This window comes from Tachyglossus aculeatus, chromosome 22, assembly GCF_015852505.1.
Source record: "Tachyglossus aculeatus isolate mTacAcu1 chromosome 22, mTacAcu1.pri, whole genome shotgun sequence".
Lineage (NCBI taxonomy): Eukaryota > Metazoa > Chordata > Mammalia > Monotremata > Tachyglossidae > Tachyglossus > Tachyglossus aculeatus.
In genome coordinates this window covers 54,483,927-54,509,643 of record NC_052087.1, presented here as the reverse complement: position 1 = coordinate 54,509,643, position 25,717 = coordinate 54,483,927, and the positions used below count along the sequence as shown (strand labels likewise).

Genomic DNA, 25,717 nt, shown 5'->3' with positions numbered 1-25,717 from the left:
AAGTCAGCGTGGCTCAGTGGAAAGAGCCCGGGCTTGGGAGTCAGAGGTCATGGGTTCGAATCCCGGCTCTGCCATGTGTCTGCTGTGTGACCTTGGGCGAGTCACTTCACGTCTCTGAGCCTCAGTTCCCTCATCTGTAAAATGGGGATTAAGACTATGAGCCCCCCTGTGGGACAACCTGATCACCTTGTAACCTCCCCAGTGCTTAGAACAGTGCTTTGTGCATAGCAAGCGCTTAATAAATGCCATCATTATTACTATTAAAATGGGGATTAAGCCATATTATAGGAAGCAGCGTGGCTCAGTGGAAAGAGCACAGGCTTGGGAGCCAGAGGTCATGGGTTCTAATCCCACCACTTCACTTCTCTGGGCCTCAGTTACCTCATCTGTAAAATGGGAATTAAGACTGTGAGCCCCCCCCGTGGGACAACCTGATCACCTTGTAACCTCCCCAGTGCTTAGAACAGTGCTTTGCGCATAGCAAGCGCTTAATAAATGCCATCATTATTACTATTAAAATGGGGATTAAGCCATATTATAGGAAGCAGCGTGGCTCAGTGGAAAGAGCACGGGCTTGGGAGCCAGAGGTCATGGGTTCTAATCCCACCACTTCACTTCTCTGGGCCTCAGTTACCTCATCTGTAAAATGGGAATTAAGACTGTGAGCCCCCCGTGGGACAACTTGATCACCTTATAACCTCCCCAGTGCTTGGAACAGTGCTTTGCACATAGTAAGCGCTTAATAAATGCCATCATTATTACTATTAAAATGGGGATTAAGCCATATTATAGGAAGCAGCATGGCTCAGTGGAAAGAGCACAGGCTTGGGAGCCAGAGGTCATGGGTTCTAATCCCACCACTTCACTTCCCTGGGCCTCAGTTACCTCATCTGTAAAATGGGAATTAAGACTGTGAGCCCCCCGTGGGACAACCTGATCACCTTGTAACCTCCCCAGTGCTTAGAACAGTGCTTTGCACATAGCAAGCGCTTAATAAATGCCATCATTATTACTATTAAAATGGGGATTAAGCCATATTATAGGAAGCAGCGTGGTTCAGTGGAAAGAGCACAGGCTTGGGAACCAGAGGTCATGGGTTCTAATACCACCACTTTACTTCTCTGGGCCTCAGTTACCTCATCTGTAAAATGGGAATTACGACTGTGAGCCCACCCGTGGGACGACCTGATCACCTTATAACCTCCCCAGTGCTTGGAACAGTGCTTTGCACATAGCAAGCGCTTAATAAATGCCATCATTATTACTATTAAAATGGGGATTAAGCCATATTATAGGAAGCAGCGTGGCTCAGTGGAAAGAGCACGGGCTTGGGAGCCAGAGGTCATGGGTTCTAATCCCACTACTTCACTTCTCTGGGCTTCAGTTACCTCATCTGTAAAATGGGAATTAAGACTGTGAGCCCCCCATGGGACAACCTGATCACCTTGTATACCCACAGTGCTTAGAACAGTGCTTTCCACATAGTAAGCACTTAACAAATGCCATTAAAAAAGGGGGGGGCAGAGGCGGGATTAGAACCCAGGACCCGGTGACGCCCAGGCCCACGCCCCAGCCAGTAGGCCATGTCGCACCTCCACTTTGTAGATGTTGGAGGCATGGTCACGCTGGCCGCAGCCGTCCACGATGGTCTTGCAGCAGCTGTCGGGGAATTTGCGGTTGTTGGCGTCACCGGACTTGATCCAGAGGCTGTCCTTCCAGTCGTCCGAGCTGTTACTGCCGCAGCACTTGAACTGCACGGGGCCGGGCCGGGGGAGACGGAGACGGGGTCAGGGGGAAAGTCCAGAGACCCCGGGGCCGGGGGAGTCACGGGGCCGGGGGACACCGGGTTGGGGAGAGGCCGAGCCTGGGGGGCTCCGGAGGGAGAGGCAATGCTGAAGATAGTTAGGCTGGTCCCCTCTAGACTGTAAGCCCATTATTATTATTATTATTATTATTATTATTATTATTATTATTATTATTATTATTATTATTATTATTCTAGACTGTGAGCCCGCTCCTAGACTGTGAGCCCATTGTTGGGTAGGGACCGTCTCTATACGTTCCCAACTTGGACTTCCCAAGTGCTCTGCATCATCATCATCATCATCATCATCATCAATCGTATTTATTGAGCGCTTACTATGCGCAGAGCACTGTACTAAACGCTTGGGAAGTACAAATTGGCAACACACAGAGACAGTCAATACCCAACAGTGGGCTCACAGTCTAAAAGGGGGAGACAGAGAACAAAACCAAACATACCAACAAGATAAAATAAATAGGATAGATATGGACAAGTAAAATAAATAAATAAATAGAGTAATAAATATGTACAACCATATATACATATATACAGGTGCTGTGGGGAAGGGAAGGAGGTAAGATGGGGGGATGGAGAGGGGGACGAGGGGGAGTGCACACAGTAAGTGCTCAATAAATACGACTGAACAATAATAATAATAATAATAATGGCATTTGTTAAGTGCTTACTATGTGTAGAGCACTGTTCTAAGCGCTGGGGGGGGATACAAGGTGATCAAGTTGTCCCACGTGGGGCTCACAGTCTTAATCCCCATTTTACAGATGAGGTAACTGAGGCTCAGAGAAGTTAAGTGACCTGCCCAAGGTCACACAGCAGACATGTGGCGGAGTCGGGATTCAAACCCATGACCTCTGACTCCAAAGCCCGTGCTCTTTCCACTGAGCCACGCTGCTGACTGAACGAATGAATAGTAGTAGTAGTAGTAGTAGTAGTAGTAGTATGGTATTTGTTAATTCATTCATTCATTCATTCAATTGTATTTATCGAGCGCTTACTGTGTGCAGAGCAGTGTACTAAGCGCTTGGGAAGTACAAGTTGGCAACAGATAGAGACGTTCCCTACCCAACAGCAGGTTCACAGTCTAGAAGGGGGAGACAGAGAACAAAACAAAACATATTAACAAAATAAAATAAATAGAATATGTACAAGTAAAATAAATAAATAGAGTAATAAATACGTACAAACATATATACATATATACAGGTGTTGTGGAGAGGGGAAGGAGGTAAGGCCGGGGGGGATGATGAGGGGGAGGCTTACTATGTGCCAGGCACCGTACTAAGCGCTGGGCAAATCGGGTTGGACGCCGTCCCTGTCTGCCACTTTTCTGCTGTGTGGCCTTGGGCAAGTCACTTAACTTCTCTTTGCCTCAGTTCCCTCATCTGTAAAATGGGGTTTAGGACTGTGAGCCCCATTTGGGACAACCTGATTACCTTGTATCTACCCCAGCGCTTAGAACAGTGCTTGGAACATAGTAAGCGCTTAACAAATACCACCGCCACCATCATCACCATCTTCATCCCACATGGGGCTCACAGTCTTTATCCGCATTTTACAGATGAGGGAACAGTGGCCTGGAGAAGTGAAGTGACTCGCCCAAGGCCACACATCTGAGAAGTGGCAGCGTGGCTCAGTAGGAAAGAGCCCGGGCTTTGGAGTCAGAGGTCAGGGGTTCAAATCCCGGCTCTGCCAATTGTCAGCTGTGGGACTTTGGGCAAGTCACTTAACTTCTCTGTGCCTCAGTGACCTCATCTGTAAAATGGGGATTAAGGCTGTGAGCCCCACGAGGCACAACCTTCCCAGTGCTTAGAACAGTGCTTTGCACATAGTAAGCGCTTAATAAATGCCATTATTATTATTATTATTATTAGAACCCATGACCTTCTGACTCCCAGCCCTGGCTCTAGCCATTACGCCATGCCGCCTCCCATTATGGGCAGGGAATGCATCCGCTAATTCTGTTGGATTGGACTGTCCCACGCGCTTAGTACAGCACTCCGCACACATTAAGCGCTCATTAAATACCATGGGTCGACTGATTGAGGGATCGGGCTGGGGAAGCGGCGGGGAGAGAGACAGGACCAGGGGTGAGCCCAGGGACAAGACCGAGGCAAATCTGGAGACAGTTGGGGGAGAGACCAGGCTGGGGAGACACCGGCTCAGAGATGAATCTAGAGACGGCGAGGGAAGAGACAAGGCCAGAGGTGAATCTGGAGACGGTTGAGGAAGAGACCGGGATAGAGAGACATTGGATCAGGGGTGAGGAGAGAACACAGAGACGGCGAGGGGAGAGACAGGGCCGGGGGTGAGTCTGGAGATGGCTGGGGTCAGACTAGGCTGGGGAGACACGGGGTCAGGGGTGACACCGAGGGGAACGGATTGGGCTGTGGGTGAGTCCAGAGACAATGTGGGGAGAGATTGGGTCAGGGTTGAGATCAGAGACAGCAGAGAGAGACACTGGGTCAGGGGGAGAGACAGCGGGGAGAGACAATGGGTCAGGGGTGGGCCCGGAGATGGCAGGGGGAGAGACAACACCGAGGGTGAGCCCAGAGACACCGAGTCACGGCCGAGTGCGGAGACGGAGGGGGTGAGCCCAGAGATGGCGGGGGAGAGATAACACCAAGGGTGAGATCATCATCATCATCATCATCAATCGTATTTATTGAGCGCTTACTATGTGCAGAGCACTGTACTAAGCGCTTGGGAAGTACAAATTGGCCACATATAGAGACAGTCCCTACCCAACAGTGGGCTCACAGTCTAAAAGGGGGAGACAGAGAACAAAACCAAACATACTAACAAAATAAAATAAATAGGATAGATATGTACAAGTAAAATAAATAAATAGAGTAATAAATATCAGGCCTCCAGAAGCCTGAAGGGGGGCAGCACATTGTGTCCCTGGCATGGCCCCCGCCCCGGGCCCACCCCTCGCCCCGGGCTGGTATCTCCACCCACCTCCTGCTGCAGCTTGTCCACGGCGCTGGTCACCCCCTCGGCCCCCGGCTGCCGGTACTTCTCCGTCATTGTGGCCTTCAGCCCGGTCTTCAGCTCCTCGTTCATCTGATCGCAGTCGACGGACAGGTGGACGGACGGACGGAGGGAGGGAGGGCCGCAGTGAGGAGGGGGAACCTCAGGGGACGGTGAGGGGAGGGGGACAGAGAGGGGACGGGGATGGCCAGGGCAGGGGTCACCCAGGGAAGAACCTTCCAGGAAGGGGGCAAAGTCCCCAGAACGGGTGGGGGTGGCGTCCTGCCTGGAGACAGGGGGATGGACAGGATGACCCCTGGAGACCCTGCCAACCCTTCCCGTCCCACCCCGGCCCCAAAGTCGGTGCCGGGCCCGAGGATGCTCCTGCAGGAGGCGACCCTGCCGAGCAAGCGCTTAGTACAGTGCTCTGCACCCAGTAAGCGCTCAATAAGTATGATTGAATAAATGAATGAAATAGAGACAGAGGGAAGGAGAGAGAGAGAGATGGAGAGACAGAGAAAGAAAGTGAAGAAAGAGACAGAGAGAGAAAATGATAGAAAGGAGATCTGGGTTCTAATCCCAGCTCAGCCAAGTCCTTTCTGTATGACCTTGGGCAAGTCACTTCACTGATCTGTGCCTCAGTTTCCTCTTCCGTAAAATGGGGGCTTAATTCCTGTTCTCCCTCCACCTTTGACTGGGAGCCCCTTGGGGGACCTGATGATCTTGTGTAACATAACAGAATAGGTTGTACGGGGGACAGGGCTTTATCTGATCTGATTAACGTGTATCTACCCCAGTGCTTAACACATAGGAAGTACTTAACAAATACCATAATAACGCTCATTCCCTTCTGCTTCGCCCTGACTTGCTCCCTTTATTCATCCCGACGGCCAGCCCCACAACATGTCCACATCCCTCATTTATTTATTTCTGTTAATGTCTGTCTCCTCCTCTAGACTGTAAGCTCATTGTGGGCAGGGAATGTGTCTGTTTACTGTTCTGCTGTCCTCTCCCAAGTGCTTAGTGTACAGTGTTCGGCACACAGTAAGCGCTCAATAAATATGATTGAATGAATGAATTAAATATGTTACACTTAAAAAGCACTTAATAAACACATTAAAAAAACAGCATGGCCTAGTGAATAGAGCATGGGCTTGGGATTCAGAAGGACCTGGATTCTAATCCTGACCACATGTCTGCTGTGTGACCTCGGGCAAATCACTTAATTTCTCTGTGCCTCAAGTACCTCACCTGTAAAATGGGGATTAAAACTGTGAACTCCATGTGGGACATGGACTCTGTCCAACCTGTTCATCTTGCATCTACCCCAGCGCTTAGTACAATGCCTGGCACATAGTAAGTGCTTAACGAATACCATAAAAAACAATCATCATCATCATCATAATAAAGAGGAATGAAGAAAAAGAGAGACAGAAAAAGAGAAGGAAAAGGAGAAAGGCAGGGAGGAAGCAAGACAGCAGGAAAGAGAGAGAGAGAGAAAGGAAAGGGGAGAGAGAGGAGAGGGGGAGAAAGTAGAGAGGAGAAACAGAGAAGGAGAGAAGGGGGAGAGAGGAGGAGAGAGAGAGGAGAGACAGGAGAGGAAGAGAAAGGAGAGAGAGAAAGAAGAGAAAAGGGGGGAGATAGGAGAGGGAGAGAGAAAGAGAAGAAAAGGAGAAAGTGGAGAGTAGAGATAAGGTGAGAGAAAGAAAGAAGGGGGAGAGAGGAGAGAGAGAGGAGAGAGGAGAGGAAGAGAAAGCAGAGAGAAGAGAGAAAAAAGAGGAGAGGAGAAAGAAGGAGAGAAAGAGAGGAAAGAAAGAAAGGAGAAAATAGAGAGGAGAGAGCAGGTGGGAGAAAGAGAAGGGGAGAGAGAGGAGGAGAGAAGGAGAGGAGAGAAAGAGAAGGAGGAGAGAGAGATGACAGGAGAGGAAGAGAAAGGAAAGAAAGAAAGAACGGAGAGAGAGAAGAGAGAAAGAGAAAGAGGAGAAAGGAGAGAGGAGAGAGAAGGAGAGAGGAGAGAGAGAAGAAAGAGAAAGAAAGGAGAGAGAGAGAAGGAGGGTGGGGGTTGGCAGTGAGACCTGCTGATGGCTGACGTAGGCGAGGATCCCGGCCAGGATTTCCAGGAGGAAGATAATGAGCAGCAGGATGAAATACTGCAGGGAGACACAGGGGGAGGGGGCCGGGAGGGAGACCAGGGCTCAGACCCTCTGGCTGGCCTGCTCTTCTTTCCCCTACCTCACCCCAGGTCAGCACTACCAGCCAGGAACGGGCTCAGACCCTGGCCCGGCCCTGCCCGGGCTCGCCCCCCGCCCCACCCTGGGCACCCGTCATTCCTCCTGGGGGCCCCCAAGGCGCCAGGCTGGGAAGGAAGTGTGCCGGACCCTCCGCCCACCCCCTCCCCTACCGGGGCAGCCCCCGCCCCCAGCTCCCCACCCTCTGTGGCTCCTAGCCAGGCCCTGGCACCCCTGAACCTTCCCCACCTCCCGTGATCTCCAGCCAGGCCCTGGCACCACCACCGACCCCTTCCCCTGTGTTCCCCACAGACAAGGGACATCCCGGGGGTGAGGGGTGGCAAGGGGGTGACCACGCCGGCCAACTGCCAGGCCCGAGGTTGTGCCCCCCTCACTCCCTGCCCACCTGGGACAAAGCCACAAGGTCTGGTCCCAATTCAGGAGAGAGGCCTCGGGACTCTGCGTGGCTCAGTGGAAAAGAGCACAGGTTTTGGAGTCAGAGGTGATGGGTTCAAATCCCATTATTATTATTATTATCCCCCATGCTCAGCCCCCACCTGCCAGCAGCCAGCACAGCATTATGAGAGCCATCTAGTAATAATAATAATAATAATAATAATAATAATAATTGTGGTATTTGTTAAGCACTTTTGTGCCTGGCACTGTACTAAGTGCTGGGGGGCGCATACAAGCAAATCAAGTTGGACACAGTCCCTGTCCCATGTGGGGCTCACAGTTTCAATCCCCATTTTCCAGATGAGGGCACTGAGGCCCAGAGAAGTGAAGTGACTTGCCCAAGGTCACACAGCAGACAAGTGGCAGAGCTGGGATTAAAACCCCTTACCTTCGGATTCCCAGACCCCTGCTCTAGCCACCACACTACACTGCTCCTCTACGAGAAGCAGCGTGGCTCAGTGGAAAGAGCCCGGGCTTTGGAGTCAGAGGTCATGGGTTCGAATCCCACCTCTGCCAATTGTCAGCTGGGTGGGTGACTTTGGGCAAGTCACTTCACTTCTCTGGGCCTCAGTTCCCTCATCTGGAAAATGGGGAGCCCCCCGTGGGACAACCTGATCACCTTGTAACCTCCCCAGCGCTTAGAACAGTGCTTTGCACATAGTAAGCGCTTAATAAATGTCATTATTATTATTATTATTGACCCCCCTCACCATCCACTCCCCAAGCCGGGGGGTGGGGGTGGTAAGCCAGACACCCACCCCCACCTCTCCAGAACGGTTTCTCCAGTGGGATCCTGAACCAACCCCCAAACTCACCCCCTCACACCCCTTTCCATCAGCCCCGCCCCGCAGCCCCAGCAGACAAAGACTTTCATTCTCCAGACACAACTGTGTGTCGGAGGTTTTGGGGGGCGGGACGGGGAATCACCTGCCCCCCGGGGAACAGGCTGGGGAGGGGTCACCAGGGAAGACACTGGGCTTATTGTCCAGGACAGACGGACAGACACCAGGCCGGCCCTCCCCAATTCCAGTCCCACAGGGGCTGGAATTGCTCAGAAGTGGGAGTGGGAATGGGCTCCCCCGTTGTCCCCGACTTGTTTCCTCCCCACTCTAGACCGTCAGCTCCTTGTGGGCAGGGAACGTTGTCTCCTAACTCTATTCTATTGTCCTCTCTTTCATTCGATCCTATTTATCGAGCGCTTACCGCGGGCAGAGCACTGTACTAAGCACTTGTCTTCTCCCTAGTGCTTAGGACGGTACTCTGCACACGGTAAGCGCTCCATAAATAATGACAATGATGGCATTTGTTAATCGCTTACTACGTGCCAAGCACTGTTCTAAGCGCTGGGGGGCATACAAGGTAATCAGGTTGTCCCGTATGGGGCTCACAGTCTTAATCCCCATTTTACAGAGGAGGTAACTGAGGCCCAGAGAAGTGATGTGACTTGCCCAAAGTCACACAGCTAAGTGGCGGAGCCGGGATTAGAACCCATGACCTCCCCCTCCTCCCCTCCCCATCCGCCCACTCACCTCCTTCCCCTGCCCACAGCACCTGTATATATGTATATATGTTTGTACAGATTTATTACTCTATTTATTAATTTCATTTGTTCATATTTATTCTATTTATTTTATTTTGTTAATATGTTTTGTTTTGTTCCCTGTCTCCCCCTTCTAGACTGTGAGCCCGCTGTTGGGTAGGGACCGTCTCTGTATGTTGCCAACTTGGACTTCCCACGCGCTTAGTACAGTGCTCTGCACGCAGTAAGCGCTCAATAAATACGATTGGATGAATGAATGAATGACCTCTGACTCTCAAGCCCGTGCTTTTTCCACTGAGCCACGCTGCTTAATACGACTGAATGAATGACAAAACAACAATAAACAGACCCGTTCCCTGCCCACAACGAGCTTACAATCTAGAGGGAGAGACAAGCGTTTAGCCCAGTGCTTGGCCTTGTTGAGGACACATCTCCTCCAGATTTAAGCCCTCTTTTCCTTTTCTTCCACTCCCTTCTGCATCGCCCTGACTTGCTTCCTTTATTCATCCCCTCTCCCAGCCCCACAGCACTTACGTCCATAACCATAATTTATTTATTTACATTCATGTCTGTCTCCCCCTCTAGACTATGAGCTCATTGCAGACGAGGAATGTGTCTGTTTAAAGTTCTATTGTACTCTCCTAAGCGCTTAATACAGTGCTCTACACCCGGTAAGCACTCAGTAAATATGACTGAGTGACTCTGCACCTCTTGGTCTCTCCCCCACTGCGCCCTGCTGCTTCTCTACTTCTCTACAATTATTATTATTATTATTATTATTATTATTATTATTATTATTATTATTATTATCTCCCATGCTCAGCCCCCACCTGCCAGCAGCCAGCACAGCATTATGAGAGCCATCTAGTAATAATAATAATGATAATTGTGGTATTTGTTAAGCACTTACTAAGTGCCTGGCACTGTACTAAGTGCTGGGGGGGCATACAAGCAAATCAAGTTGGACACAGTCCCTGTCCCACGTGGGGCTCACAGTTTCAATCCCCATTTTCCAGATGAGGGCACTGAGGCCCAGAGAAGTGAAGTGACTGACCCAAGGTCACACAGCAGACAAGTGGCAGAGCTGGGATTAAAACCCCTGACCTTCGGATTCCCAGACCCCTGCTCTACCCACTACACTACATTGCTCCTCTACAAGAAGCAGCGTGGCTCAGTGAAAAGAGCCCGGGCTTTGGAGTCAGAGGTCATGGGTTCGAATCCCACCTCTGCCAATTGTCAGCTGGGTGACTTTGGGCAAGTCACTTCACTTCTCTGTGCCTCAGTTACCTCGTCTGGAAAATGGGGATGAAGACTGTGAGCCCCCTGTGGGACAACCTGATCACCCTGTAACCTCCCCAGTGCTTAGAACAGTACTTTGCATGTAGTAAGCACTTAATAAATGCCATCATTATTATTATTATTATTATAAAATGGTGATGATGGGGCTTCATACATGAGAAGCATGCGCTCTGCCACTGTGCTAAACCCCCTTCAATCATTTCATGACCCAATATAGAGGTGGGGGAGGGGAAAAGCGAGGGAGAGAGAGAGACCCCCCCATCCCCCGGGGGTCACCAGGGCCTGGTCTGCCTAGATTTACTGGGGATCCAGCATCGCCTAGGGAAAAGAGCCCAGGGCCCAGGAGCCCGAGGACCTGAATTTTTTGTTTGTTTGTTTGTTTTTTTATGGTATTTGCTAAGTGCTTACTATGTGCGCATGTCTTCTTTTTTAAGGGGAATTATGAAGCACTTACTACGTGCCAGGCACTGTAAATAATAATGATGGTATTTGTCAAGCGCTTACTATGTTCTAAGCGCCGATAATAGTAGACTGTGAGCCCACTGTTGGGTAGGGACTGTCTCCATATGTTGCCAACTTGTACTTCCCAAGAGCTTAGTACGGTGCTCTGCACACAGTAAGCGCTCAATAAATACGATTGATGATGATGATGATAATGATGGTATTTGTTAAGTGCTTACTATGTGCCAAGCACTCTTCTAAGCGCTGGGATAGATGACAAGGTTATCAAGTTGTCCCACCTGGGGCTCACAGGCTTCATCCCCATTTTCCAGATGAGGTCACTGAGGCCCGGAGAAGTGAAGTGACTTGCCCAAAGTCACACAGCTGACAAGTGGCGGAGCCGGGATTAGAACCCACGACCTCTGACTCCCGGGCTCTTTCCACTAAGCCACGCTAAGTCCTGGGGTAGATCCAAGATAATCAGGTTGAACACAGTCCCTATCACCCGTGGAGCTCTTCCCATTTTCCTGATGAGGGACCTGAGGCCCAGAGTAGTGAAGTGACTTGCCCAAGGTCACACAGGAGACAAGTGGCAGAGCCAGGATTAGAACCCAGCTCCTTCTGAATGCCAGGCCTGGTCTCTATCCACTAGGCCAGGCTGCTTCCCTAATTTAATCCTGGCTCTGCCATTTGCCTGCTGTGTGGCCTTGGATGAGTCGCTTTACGTCTCTGTGTCTCAAACACTGCACCTGTAAAACTAGGATCGAAATTGTCAGCCCCATGGGACACAAGGACCATGTCCGGCCTGTCAGACAGTGAAATGTATTTACTGAGTGCTTACTGTGGGCAGAGCACTGTACTAAGCGCTTGGCGAAGGACTGTACTTCCCAAGCACTTTGTACAGTGCTCTGCACACAGTAAGCGCTCAATAAATATGATTGATTGATTGACAACAGAACAGTGAACAGACACATTCCCAGCCCACAACGAGCTTATAGTCTAGACGAAACCTGATGACCTTGAGGAGCAGCGTGGCTCAGTGGAAAGAGCACGGGCTTTGGAGTCCAAGGTAATGGGTTCAAATCCTGGCTATGCCAATTGCCAGCTGTGTGACTTTGGGCAAGTCACTTAACTTCTCTGAGCCTCGGTTATCTTATCTGTAAAATGGGGATTAAGATTGAGATGGGATGTCCCTGTGGGACAACCTGATCACCTTGAAACCCCCCAGTGCTTAGAATAGTGCTTTGCACATAGTAAATGCTTAATAAATGCCATTATTATTATTATTATTATTATTATTATTATTTACCCCAAGCACTTAGAACAGTGCTTGGCACACAGTGAGCACTTACCAAGTACCACAGGTGTTAGAATGATTATTAAGGCGGGGGTGGGAGTCGTGTCCCCCCCCCCCCCGCCCCGGCACCTACCAGCCTCAGGAGGTTCCTGCGTTCCTTGAAGGTGGCACAGCAGCCCAGGATGCCCGTCACCATGACGACGACACCGGCCACGACCAGGAGGTAGGCGGTGGCCGTGTAGAAGTTGGAGGCCAGCAGGCTGATGTAGTCGCTCTTGAGGGCCAGAATCCAGATGCCCACGGCCATCACGCCCAGCCCTGCCAGCTGGAGATCAGGGCAGGTCATGCCCAGTCAGGAGTGGGGGGCTTCCCTCCTCCCACGCCAGCCCCGGGACCCCCTCCCTGCACCCCCGTCGGGGGCAACCCTTACCCAGAAGCAGCAGTTGAAGACGAAGAGCAGGTATTTGAGGCAGACGGCTCCACACGTCTCCTGCTTCTCATAGTCACCCATCTCGGCAGCTCAGAGGGGGGGTCTCTGGGGGCAAAATGGGCATGTGAAGCAGCGGGGGGAGGGGACACAGCGCCATTTCCCAGCTGGGGAAACTGAGCCCCGCCTGGGCCAGGGGCTCAGATTCCGATCGACTCCCCCGGGCCCTATTTCCCACCCCTGCCCGTGGCTGGCATGTGGGTACCCACGGGACTCTCACGCCAGACTCGACCAGAGGTCATGTTGGACAGCCCCCCGTCCCTGGGTGCCTCACACCCCTCGCCTCATCCCCTCCCAGCCTGGATGGGCAATACCCACCCATCGCCCACCCCCAGCAGGCCTGGCATCAGGCTCACCCCCGCCCCTCGACCGGCCTGATGCCAGGCCCTGGAGCAGAGGTCCAGGGTGACCCCCAAAAGGCCTGTTTCCCCTGCCACCACCACCCCCCCAGACCTGCCACGCGACCAGGAGCGGGGCCACCGGGGAGAAGGCGTTTAGGGGGAGAGTGGGGACCACCACCCACCCCAGTGCCCGCCTGGCCCAGCCGGGCCTCCCCCGGCATTCCCCGGCCCTGACGTCACCCGGCAGCAGGAACCAGCTGGCCCCGGAGCGGGAAGGGAGGTGGTGGGAGGAAAGGTGATTTCATTGTCTAAGTCTGTTTTGGAGGGAAAGGGGGACCGACCCACCTCGCTCTCCCAGCCTTGGCTCCAATCCATTCATTCATTCAATCAATCCTATTTATTGATCACTTACTGGTGTGCAGAACACTGTAGTAATAATAATGATGATGGTGTTTGTTAAGCGCTTACTATGTGCCAAGCTGGGGTAGTCGATACAGGGTAATCAGGTTGTCCCACAAAGGGCTCACACTTTTAATACCCATTTTACACAGAGAAGCACAGAGAAGTGAAGTGACCTTCCCAAGGTCACACAGCAGACAAGTGGCAGAGTCGGGATTAGAACCCACGTCCTCTGACCCCCAAGCCCACGCTCTTTCCACTAAGCCACACTGCTTCTCTAAGCAGCTTGTACTAAGCGCTTGGGACTGTGAGCTCGTCTCTAGAGTGTGAGCTCCTCGTGAGCAGGGAATGTGTCTGCTTGTTGTTCTGCCGTCCTCTCCCAAGTGCTCAGTATAGTGCTCTGCACACAGTAAGCGCTCAATAAATACTATTGAATGAATGAATGAATGAGAGGAATAACCAAACACATTTCCTGCCCACAATGACCTTACAGTCTAGAGGCACATAGTATTAAATTATTTACTTAGTAATAATAATAATCATAATCATAGTAATTTGGTATTTGTTAAGTGCTTACTATGTGCCAGGCACTGTACTAAGCACTGGGGGGGGGAGGGCGATACAAGCAAATTGGGTTGAACACAATCCCTGTACTAAGGCACTGTACTAAGCACTGGGGGGGGGAGGGCGATACAAGCAAATTGGGTTGAACACAATCCCTGTCCCACACCAAGCTCACAGTCTTAATCCCCATTTTACAGATGAGGTAATCTCTGTACCCAGAGGCCCAGAGAAGTGAAGTGACTTGCCCCAAGTCACACAGCAGACAGGTGGCATAGCCGGGATTCGAACCCATTACTCCCAGGCTAATGCTCCAGCCACTAATCCATCTGCTTCTTCTTAAATGACTGTCTCCCCCCCTAGACTGCAAGCTCATGATGGGCAGGGAACGTACCTACCAACTCTGATGTACTGTATTCTCCCCAGCACTTAGTCCAGTGCACTGCACATTTTAAGCGCTCAGTAAATACCACTGATGGACTAATTAGCCTGTGAGGCCCACATGGGACAAGGACCATGTCCGACCTGATTATCTTGCCATCCCCAGTGCTTAGCTGTTTATGAGAAGCGGTGTGCACGGACCTGGGAATCAGAAGGAACTGGGTTCTAATCCTGACTCTGCCACTTGGTCTGATGTGTGACCTTGGCCAAGTCACTCCTAGCTCGGACCCGGATGCAGCTTTACAAAAGCCAGGAAACCAAGCCCAAGCCCAAGGGAAGGGGGGATAATTTAGGGGGGTTAAACAAGAGGCCTGGGTGGGGGGCCGCCACGGCAAGGGTGAGGCGGGAAGGAGGGGAGGAAGAGAAGGGGAAGGGGTGGAGGAGAAGAGGAGGCTACCAGGGGACCGGACATCCCCCAATTACAGCTTCAAATGATGATGATGATGGCATTTATTAAGCGCTTACTATGTGCAAAGCACTGTTCTAAGTGCTGGGGAGGTTACAAGGTGATCAGGTTGTCCCACGTGAGGCTCACAGTCTTCATCCCCATTTTACAGATGAGGTAACTGAGGTCCAGAGAAGTTAAGTGACTTGCCCAAAGTCACCCAGCTGACAAGTGGCGGAGCTGGGATTTGAACCCATGACCTCTGACTCCAAAGCCGGTGCTCTTTCCACTGAGCCACGTGCCCCCACAGCCCCAACCATCCACCAACAATCACCACAGTGACATTTGTTAAGCGCTTAATAATAAAATAACGATGATACGGCCTCTGTTAGGCGCTTACTCTGTGCCAGGCACTGTACTAAGCGCTGGGGTGGCTACAAGCAAATCGAGCCGGACACTGTCCCTGTCTCCATCTCCACTTTCCAGAGGAAGGAACTGAGGCCCAGAGTGGTGAAGTGATTTGCCCAAGGTCACAAAGCAGACAAGCGGCGGAGGCCGGGATTAGAAGCGAGGATGAGAACCATTTACTAGGTGCCAAGCCCTGCGCTAAGCGCTGGGGGAGAGTGGAGATGATCAGGGACAGGGGGTTCGGGGTTCGAAGGCCTCGGTGGCACGTGCTCAAGTGCTCAGGTGCTCCGGTGCTCGCTCCGGGCCATGGTTCTTCAGCAGGGCGAAACCAGGCTTGCTCAATTCCACTTGGATGCCAAGACAGGGAGGGGAGGAGACGGGAGGGGCGGGCTCAGGGACCGCTCATTTCTTTCCTGTGGTCTTTGCTAGGCGCTTACTACGTGCCAGGCACTGTACTAAGCGCCGGGGTAGACACTAGCTCATAATAATAATACTAATAATAGCAGTCTAGACTGTGAGCCCGCTGTTGGGTAGGGACCGTCTCTATATGTTGCCAACTTGTACTTCCCAAGCGCTTAGTACAGTGCTCTGCACACAGTAAGCGCTCAATAAATACGACTGAATGAATGAATGAATTCGTGAAGCGCTTACAATGTGCCAGTCACTGTTCTAAGTGCAGCAGCGTGGCTCAGTGGAAAGAGCCCGGGCTTGGGAGTCAGAGGTCATGGGTTCTAATCCCGGCTCCGCCACTTGTCAGCTGGGTGACTTTGGGCAGTTCTCTGGGCCTCAGTTTCCTCATCTGGAAAATGGGGATTAAGACTGTGAGCCCCACGTGGGACAACCCTGATTACCTTGTAACCCCCCAGCACTTAGAACAGTGCTTGGCCTAAGAGAAGCAGCGTAGGTCAGTGGAAAGAGCACGGGCTTTGGAGTCAGAGGTCATGGGTTCAAATCCTGACTCTGCCAATTGTCAGCTGTGTGACTTCAGGCAAGTCACTTTTAACTTCTCTGGGCCTCAGTTACCTCATCTGTAAAATGGGGATTAAGGCTGACAATTAAGAGAAGCAGTGTGGCACAGTGGAAAGAGCTCGGGCTTTGGAGTCAGAGGTCATGGGTTCAAATCCTGGCTCCGCCATTTGTCAGCTGTGTGACTTTGGGCAAGTCACTTCACTTCTCTGGGCCTCAGTTACCTCATCTGTAAAATGGGGATTAAGATTGTGAGACCCACGTGGGGCAACCTGATCACCTTGTATCCCCCAGTGCTTAGAACAGTGCTTTGCACATAGTAAGCGCTTAACAAATACCATCATTATTATTAGTAGTAGTAGTAGTAGTAGACTGTGAGCCCACTGTTGGGTAGGGACTGTCTCTATATGTTGCCAATTTGTACTTCCCAAGCGCTTAGTACAGTGCTCTGCACATAGTAAGCGCTCAATAAATACGATTGATGATGATAGTAAGCGCTTAACAAATACCAACATTGTTATTATTATTACAAGACACTTGGGTTGGACACAGTCCCTGTTCCACATAATAATAATAACAATGGTATTTGTTAACCTGGGTTCAAATCCCAGCTCTGCCACTTGTCTGCTGTATGACCTTGGACAAGTCATTTCACTTAGAGAAGCAGCATGGCTCAGTGGAAAGAGCACGGGCTTGGGAGTCAGAGGTCATGGGTTCAAATCCTGCCTCTCCCAATTGTCAGCTGAGTGCTCTTGGGCAAGTCACTTAACTTCTCTGTGCCTCAGTTACCTCATCTGTAAAATGGGGATTAAGACTGTAAGCCCCTCGTGGGACAACCTGATCACCTTGTATCCTCCCCAGTGCTTAGAACAGTGCTTTGCACATAGTAAGTGGTTAACAAATGACATCATTATTATTAGTATTCTCTGGGACTCGGTTCCCTCATCTGGAAAATGGGGACTGAGACTGTGAGTCCTACATTGGACAGGGACGTGTTCCGGCCCAAGTAGCTTATATTCCCCTCCGACCCCAGCGCTTAGTACAGTGCCTGGCAAACAAACACCACAATTATCCAGTGCTCAGTACAGGGTTCTGAACCCATTAAGCTCTCAATAAATACTATTACCATTAATTGAGGGCAGCGAACATGTCCGTTTATTGTTCTTCATGGTGCAGGGGCTCGAGCACAGGCCTGGGAATCAGAAGGACCTGGGTTCTAATCCCACTTCACCACTTTTGTCTGCTGTGTGACCTTGGGCAAGTCGCTTCACTTCTCTAGGCCTCAGTCACCTCATCTGGAAAATGGGGATTGAGACCATGAGCCCTATGTGGGCTCACCTCCTCCAGGAGGCCTTCCCAGACTGAGCCCCTTCCTTCCTCTCCCCCTCGTCCCCCTCTCCATCCCCCCATCTTACCTCCTTCCCTTCCCCACAGCACCTGTATATATGGATATATGTTTGTACATATTTATTACTCTATTTATTAATTTTACTTGTACATATCTATTCTATTTATTTTATTTTGTTAGTATGTTTGGTTTTGTTCTCTGTCTCCCCCCTTTTAGACTGTGAGCCCACTGTTGGGTAGGGACTGTCTCTATATGTTGCCAACTTGTACTTCCTAAGCGCTTAGTACAGTGCTCTGCACACAGTAAGTGCTCAATAAATACGATTGATTGATTATGTGGGACGGGACTGTGACCGGTCGATCAGCCTGTATCTCCCATTCATTCATTCATTCGATCGTATTTATTGAGCGCTGATTGTGTGCAGAGCACTGTACTAAGCACTTGGAAAGTACAATTCGGCAACAAACAGAGAGGATCCCTACCCAACAACAGGCCCACATCTAGAAGTCTCCCCCAGCGCTTAGTGCAGTGCCTGGCACATAGAAAGCGCTTAACATATATTTGTACATATTTGTTACTCTATTATATTAATGATGTGAATATAGCTATCATTCTATTTAATAATAATAATATAATAATGGCATTTTTAAGCGCTTACTATGTGCAGAGCACTGTTCTAAGCGCTGTTCTGATGATGGTATTGACACCTATCTACTTGTTTCGTTGTCCGTCTCCCCCTTCTAGGCTGTGAGCCCGTTGTTGGGTAGCGACCGTCTCTATATGCTGCCAACTTGGACTTCCCAAGTGCTTAGTCCAGTGCTCTGCACACAATAAGCGCTCAATAAATACGATTGAATGAATGAATGAACAAACACCGCAATTATCCAGCGCTTAGTATGGGGCTGTGCACACAGTAAGCGCTCAATAAATACGATTTAACGAATGGAGGCATGAGAAGCAGCGTGGCTCAGTGGAAAGAGCCCGGGCTTTGGAGTCAGAGGTCGTGGGTTCGAATCCCAGCTCCGCCACATGTCTGCTGTGTGACCTTGGGCAAGTCACTTCACTTCTCTGAGCCTCAGTTACCTCATCTGTAAATGGGGATTCACTGTGAGCCCCACGTGGGACAACCTGATCATGTTATATCCCCCAGCGCTTAGAACAGTGCTTTGCACCTAGTAAGCGCTTAACAAATGCCATTATTATTATTATTATTATTATTATGAGGTCAGCAGCATTCACGGACTGCGTTTCCTTTAAAGGCGGGCAGAGCGGTGGCAGGGGTGGGTGAGTATGGGTGGGCGTGGAGTGCCCGGCAACAGCTGGCATTAGGCGGGAGTTCCTGGAGACCGTTGCCCAGGGCAACCTCTGGTCCATCCCTCCGCCACCCAACTGACCGCCCAAATTTTGGGGTCCCCCCCTAACCGTCCCCCGCCCCAGAAGCCTGAAAGCAGACGCATATCCGACAGACTTTCCTCTCCCCTTGCCGCTTAAAGCCGCTTAAAGAGCCCGGGCTTTGGAGTCAAGAGGCCGCGGGTTCAAATCATCATCATCATCATCATCAATCGTATTTATTGAGCGCTTACTGTGTGCAGAGCACTGGACTAAGCGCTTGGGAAGTCCAAGTTGGCAACATAAAGAGACAGTCCCTACCCAACAGTGGGCTCACAGTCTAAAAGGGGGCGATCCCCGCCCCGCCACTTGTCAGCTGTGTGACTTTGGGCAAGTCACTTCACTTCTCTGGGCCTCAGTTCCCTCATCCGTAAAATGGGGAGGAAGACTGTGAGCCCCTCGTGGGACAACCTGATTACCTTGTCTCTACCCTAGCGCTTAGAACAGTGTTTTGCACAGTAAGCACTTAACAAATACCAACATTATTATTATTAATGAAGGCCCACCTCCTCCCAGAGGCCTTCCCTGATTAAGCCCTCCTTTCCTCTTCTCTCTCTCCCTTCTGCGCCACCCTGACTTGCTCCCTTCATTAAGAATAATTATTATTATGGTATTTGTATGATGGTATTTAGAGAAGCAGCGTGGCTCAGTGGAAGGAGCCCGGGCTTTGGAGTTAGAGGTCATGGGTTCTAATCCCGACTCCGCCAATGGTCAGCTGTGTGACTTTGGGCAAGGCACTTTTTTCTGTGCCTCAGTTACCTCATCTGTAAAATGGGGACGAAGATTGTGAGCCCCAAATGGGACAATCGCCCTCCTCGTTCCCCCACCTTACCCCCTTCCCCTCCCCACAGCACCTGTATATATGTTTGTACGTATTTATTACTCTATTTATTTATTTGTACATATTTATTCTATTTATTTTATTTGGTTAATATGCTTTGTTTTATTGTCTGTCTCCCCCTTCTAGACTGTGAGCCCGCTGTTGGGTAGGGACTGTCTCTATATGTTGCCAACTTGTACTTCCCAAGCGCTTAGTACAGTGCTCTGCACACAGTAAGCGCTCAATAAATACGATTGAATGAATGAATGAATCTATCAACTCTGTTGAATAATTGTAATAATAACAATAGTAATAACTGTGGCATTTGTTAAGCGCTCACTGTGTGCCAAGCACTGTACTAAGCGCTGGGGTAGATACAAGGTAATCAGGTCCCCAGGTGGGGCTCACAGTTTAAGTTGGAGGGAGACAGAGATTGAATCCTCACTTTTTGGATGAGGAAACTGAGGCACAGAAATGTGAAATGACTCACTCAAGGCCACCCAGCAGACAAGTAGCAGAGCCGGGATAATAATAATAATAATAATAATGGCATTTATTAAGCGCTTACTATGTGCAAAGCACTGTTCTAAGCGCTGGGGGGGATACAAGGTGATCAGGTTGTCCCACGTGGGGCTCACAGTCAATCCCCATTTTACAGATGAGGGAAGTGAGGCTCAGAGAAGTGAAGTGACTTGCCCAAGGTCACACAGCAGACATGTGGCGGAGCTGGGATTCGAACCCACGACCTCTGACTCCAAAGCCCAGGCTCGTTCCCACTGACTCCTAGTCCCAGGCTCTTCCTGCTCCGCCACCCTGCTTGCAACTCGTCCAAACGCTCAGCACAATGCTCGGCACACAGTAACTGCAATCATTCATTCATTCATTCAATAGTATTTATTGAGCGCTTACTGTGCGCAGAACACTGTACTAAGCGCTTGCTGCTTGAGAGAAGCAGCGTGGCTCAGTGGAAAGAACAAGGGCTTTGAGTCAGAGGTCATGCGTTCAAATCCCGGTTCCGCCAATTGTCAGCTGTGTGACTTTGGGCAAGTCACTTCACTTCTCTGGGCCTCAGTTACCTCACCTGTAAAATGGGGATTAAGACTGTGAGCCCCCATGTGGGACAACCCGACCACCCTGTAGCCTTCCCAGCACTTAGAACAATTCTTTGCACATGGGTTCAAATTCCGGCTTTGCCAATTGTCAGCTGTGTGACTTTGGGCAAGTCACTTCACTTCTCTGTGCCTCAGTTACCTCATCTGTAAAATGGGGATGAAGACTGTGAGCCCCCCGTGGGACAACCCGATCATCTTGTAACCTCCCCAGCACTTAGAACAGTGCTTTGCACATAGTAAACGCTTAATTAATGCTATCATTATTATTACTATTATTATAGTAAGCACTTAATAAATGCCATAAAAAAAACGAGCTCAAAGTCTGGAGGGGCTGGGGGAGACAGCTATCAACACAAACCATGCCATGGATTCAGCAGGGCACAGGGGATAGAGCACAGGCCCGGGAGTCACAAGGATCTGGGTTCTAATCCCAGGCCTGCCACGTGTCTGCTGCGTGACGTTGGGCAAGTCACTTCACTTCTCCGTGCCTCCGTTCCCTCATCTGTAAAATGGGGATTGAGACCGTGAGCCCCACTTGGGACAGGGACCGTGTCCAACCTGATCACCATCAATCGTATTTATTGAGCGCTTACTGTGTGCAGAGCACTGTACTAAGCACTTGGGAAGTACAGTACCCGATTTGCTTGTGTCCACCTCAGCGCTTAGTACATAGTACTATCCATCCCCCCGCCTTACCTCCTTCCCTTCCCCACAGCACCTGTATATATGTATATGTTTGTATGTATTTATTACTCTATTTATTTTACTTGTACGTATTCTATTTATTTTATTTTGTTCATATGTTTTGTTTTGTTCTCTGTCTCCCCCTTCTAGACTGTGAGCCCACTGTTGGGTAGGGACAGTCTCTAGATGTTGCCAACTTGGACTTCCCAAGCGCTTAGTGCAGTGCTCTGCACACCGTAAGTGCTCAATAAATACAATTGAATGAATGAATGAATAGTACAGAGTGAGCGCTTAACAAATACCACAATTCTTATTATTACCAGGGGAGGGAAGGAGCAGGTGTGTGGGGGGGTGTCTCACCTGTAGTCACCGATTTCACAGACTAAGCCCCCCAACTTTCCTCTTCTCCCACTCTCTTCTGCGTCACCCCGACTTACTCCCTTGGCTCTTCCCCCGTGCCAGCCCCGCACCATGCCCACCTCTGGGTAGGGACCGTCTCTACATGTTGCCAACTTGTACTTCCCAAGCGCTTAGTCCAGTGCTCTGCACACAGTAAGCGCTCAATAAATACGATTGATGATAATGATGATGATGATGTTGCCAACTTGTACTTCCCAAGAGCTTAGTCCAGTGCTCTGCACACAGTAAGCGCTCAATAAATACGATTGGTTGATTGATACAGTGCTCTGCGCACAGTAAGCGCTCAATAAATACGACTGAATGAATGAATGAATCTCTTATTTATTTGCATTGATGTCTGTCTCCCCCTCTAGACTGTCAGCCCGTTGTGGGCAGGAAATGTGTCAGTATATTGTAATATTGGACTCTCCCAATTGCTTAGTACAGTGCCCTGCTAACAGTAAGCGCTCAATAAATCCGGCTGGACGAATGAATGTCCCCCGCTGCCCACCCCCATCTTCCTTCGCTCCGGATCTTCCCCAGAGGACTGCGGAATTCCAGCCCGAGGTCAGCAACTCTGGACCAAAATAACTCGGAATAGCAAAGCGGTGAGCTCACGGGCCAAAGGGCCTGAGCCCGGCATCCCAAATCCAGTGTCCTGGGACCCCCGGATCAGCCCCCGCACCCACCCCATCCTCAACCAGTGCTCCCGGGCGGGCTCAGCCATCTGCAGCGGCATGGACTAGTGGCTAGAGCCCAGGACTAGAATAATAAAATAATAATAATAATAATAATAATGGTATTTGTTAAGTGCTTGCTATGTACCGAGCACTGTTCTAAGCACTGGGGCAGATACAATCAATCAATCAATCAATCAATCGTATTTATTGAGCGCTTACTGTGTGCAAAGCACTGTACTAAGCGCTTGGGAAGCGGCAACATATAGAGACAGTCCCAACCCAACAGTGGGCTCACAGTCTAAAAGGTACAAGGTAATCTGGTTGTCCCACGTGGGGCTCCCAATCTCAATCCCCATTTGGCAGATGAGGAAACTGAGGCCTGGAGAAGTGAAGCGACTTGCCCAAGGTCACTCGGCAGACAAGTGGCCGAGTCGGGATCAGAACCCACGTCCTCTGTGACTGTACATTTCTATCCTATTTATTTTATTTTGTTGGTATGTTTGGTTTTGTTCTCTGTCTCCCCCTTTTAGACTGTGAGCCCACTGGTGGGTAGGGACTGTCTCTATGTGTTGCCAATTTGTACTTCCCAAGCGCTTAGTACAGTGCTCTGCACACAGTAAGCGCTCAATAAATACGATTGAATGAATGAATGAATATTCTATTTGTACATATTTATTCTATTTATTTTATTTTGTTAATATGTTTTGTTGTCTGTCTCCCCCTTCTAGACTGTGAGCCCACTGTTGGGTAGGGACCGTCCCTATATGTTGCCAACTTGTACTTCCCAAGCGCTTAGTACAGTGCTCTGCACACAGTAAGCGCTCAATAAATACGATTGAATGAATGAATATTCTATTTGTACATATTTATTCTATTTATTTTATTTTGTTAATATGTTTTGTTGTCTGTCTCCCCCTTTTAGACTGTGAGCCCACTGGTGGGTAGGGACTGTCTCTATGTGTTGCCAATTTGTACTTCCCAAGCGCTTAGTACAGTGCTCTGCACATAGTAAGCGCTCAATAAATACGATTGATTGATTGATTGATTGATTGATTCCCAAGTCCGGGCTTTTGTCACTAGGCCATGCTGCTTCCATGCCGCTTGGAAGTCAGAAGGACCTCCCTGTCTGCCCCTTCTAGACTGTGAGCCCACTGTTGGGTAGGGACCCTCTCTATATGTTGCCGACTTGTACTTCCCAAGCGCTTAGTACAGTGCTCTGCACACAGTAAGCGCTCAATAAATATGATTGAATAAATGAATGAACAAGTGCCATCATTATTATTAATTATTATTGTTACCCCACCTTCCCCTGCTTGCCTAGCCCCCACCATGACCCTCAGACCCCCCAGGCGGAGCAAAGAAGTGGGGGGACTCTGTTTCCCTCAAATCACTGGAGTCTTTTGGCAGGGGGGGGGGACACCCCACCCAACTCCATCCCCATTAAGGAAAAGTTGGGGTAGGGACCCCAAGGAGGTGGGGGTGGGAGGCAGGGGAGTGGGCCAAAATGACTCTGCAGCTCCAGCAAACTCAGTAGTCAGAGATCTCTCCAACTGCAGCGAGAGGGCTCGAGGTTAGACAGTGGGATGAACTTTCTCACCCCACAGGGCGGTGACGGGGGAGGGATTAGGGTGCATTTCCTCAGGACCGAGCCCTTTCCATCCCCCGCATTCCCAAGGCCCCGCAGGAGCCAAATCTCTAGAGATAATAACTCTGGTATTTATTACGGACTTACTGTGGGCCAGGCACTGTAATAATAATAATGACAATCATAATAATAATATAATAATATTTATAGTATATATAATATAATATAAAATAGTATGCTGCGTATAATAATTATAATAATATAATAATATGAGTATTATAATTAATTATGGTATTTGTTAAGCACTCACTATGTGCAAAGCACTGTTCTAAGAGCTGGGGGGGAATACAAGGTGATCAGGTTGTCCCACATGGGGCTCACAGTCTTCATCCCCATTTTACGGATGAGGGAACTGAGGCAAAGAGAAGTTAAGTGACTTGCCCAGAGTCACACAGCTGACAAGCGGCGGAGCCGGGATTAGAACCCATGACCTCGGACTCCCAAGCCCGGGCTCTTTCCACTGAGCCACGCTGTACTAAGCGCCGGGGTGGACACAAGCAAATCAGGGTGGGACACAGTCCCTGTCCCACATGAAGCTCACGGTCTCAGTCCCCCTTTTCCATTCAAGGGAACTGAGGGCCAGAGAAGTGAAATCAATCAATCAATCAATCGTATTTATTGAGCGCTTACTGTGTGCAGAGCACTGGACTAAGCGCTTGGGAAGTCCAAGTTGGCAACATATAGAGACGGTCCCTACCCAACAGTGGGCTCACAGTCTAAAATGGGGAGACAGAGGACAAAACCAAACATACTAACAAAATAAAATAAATAGAATAGATATGTACAAGTTAAATAAATAGAGTAATAAACATGTACAAACATATATACATATATACAGGTGCTGTGGGGAAGGGAAGGAGGTAAGATGACTTGCCCAGGGTTACACAGCAGACAAGGGGGTGAAGTCAGGATTAGAACCCATGACCTTTTACTCCCAGGCCTGAGTTCTAGCCACTAGGCCCCCAAGCTTGCCCAGAAGTCCCTTGCTCTCCAATCCTCAGACCCTGAAGCACGGTTCCCCTCACTCAGTCATATTTATTGAGTGCTTACTTTGTGCAAAGCACTGTACTAAGTGCTTAGAAGAGTACAGAGAAGCAGCATGGCTCAGTGGAAAAGAGCCCGGGCTTTGGAGTCAGAAGTCATGGGTTCAAATCCCGGCTCCTCCAATTGTCAGCTGGGTGACTTTGGGCAAGTCGCTTAACTTCTCTGGGCCTCAGTCACCTCATCTGGAAAATGGGGATTAAGACTGTGAGCCCCCCGTGGGACAACCTGATCACCTTGTAACCTTCCCAGCGCTTAGAACAGTGCTTTGCACATAGTAAGCGCTTAATAAATGCCATTATTATTATTATTATTATTACAGTACGACAATATGGATGGCCTGTGCCCACCTCCCTGCTCAGGCCCTGTCCCATCTTGCTTCCATGTTTTCCCCTCCGATCCCACCCCAGGCCCCTCGGAACGATATGTCTCGCCCCTTCCTCATCCCAGCCGGTGGCCTCCTCCCCCATTTTTGGTGGCATCTGTTAAGCACTTACTATGTGCCAGGCACTGTACTAAACGCTGGAGTGGATACAAGCAAATCGGGCCGGACAAAGT

The 25,717-nt window shown here is 50.0% G+C and overlaps 1 protein-coding gene across 2 annotated transcripts in view; it reads right to left on the bottom strand.

The window, feature by feature from the left end:
• Window positions 1–25,717, bottom strand: part of CD151 (CD151 molecule (Raph blood group)) — a 52,449-nt gene that overhangs the window by 4,107 nt on the left and 22,625 nt on the right. For both annotated transcript variants that reach the window (XM_038764300.1, XM_038764301.1), the window contains exons 2-6: window positions 12,484–12,588; window positions 12,187–12,378; window positions 6,868–6,942; window positions 4,781–4,885; window positions 1,593–1,751 (exon numbers count right to left, since the gene is read on the bottom strand). In XM_038764300.1, the coding sequence (XP_038620228.1) occupies window positions 1,593–1,751; window positions 4,781–4,885; window positions 6,868–6,942; window positions 12,187–12,378; window positions 12,484–12,564 (612 nt within the window). In that variant the 5' untranslated portion in view covers window positions 12,565–12,588. The remainder of the gene's footprint in view (window positions 1–1,592; window positions 1,752–4,780; window positions 4,886–6,867; window positions 6,943–12,186; window positions 12,379–12,483; window positions 12,589–25,717) is intronic.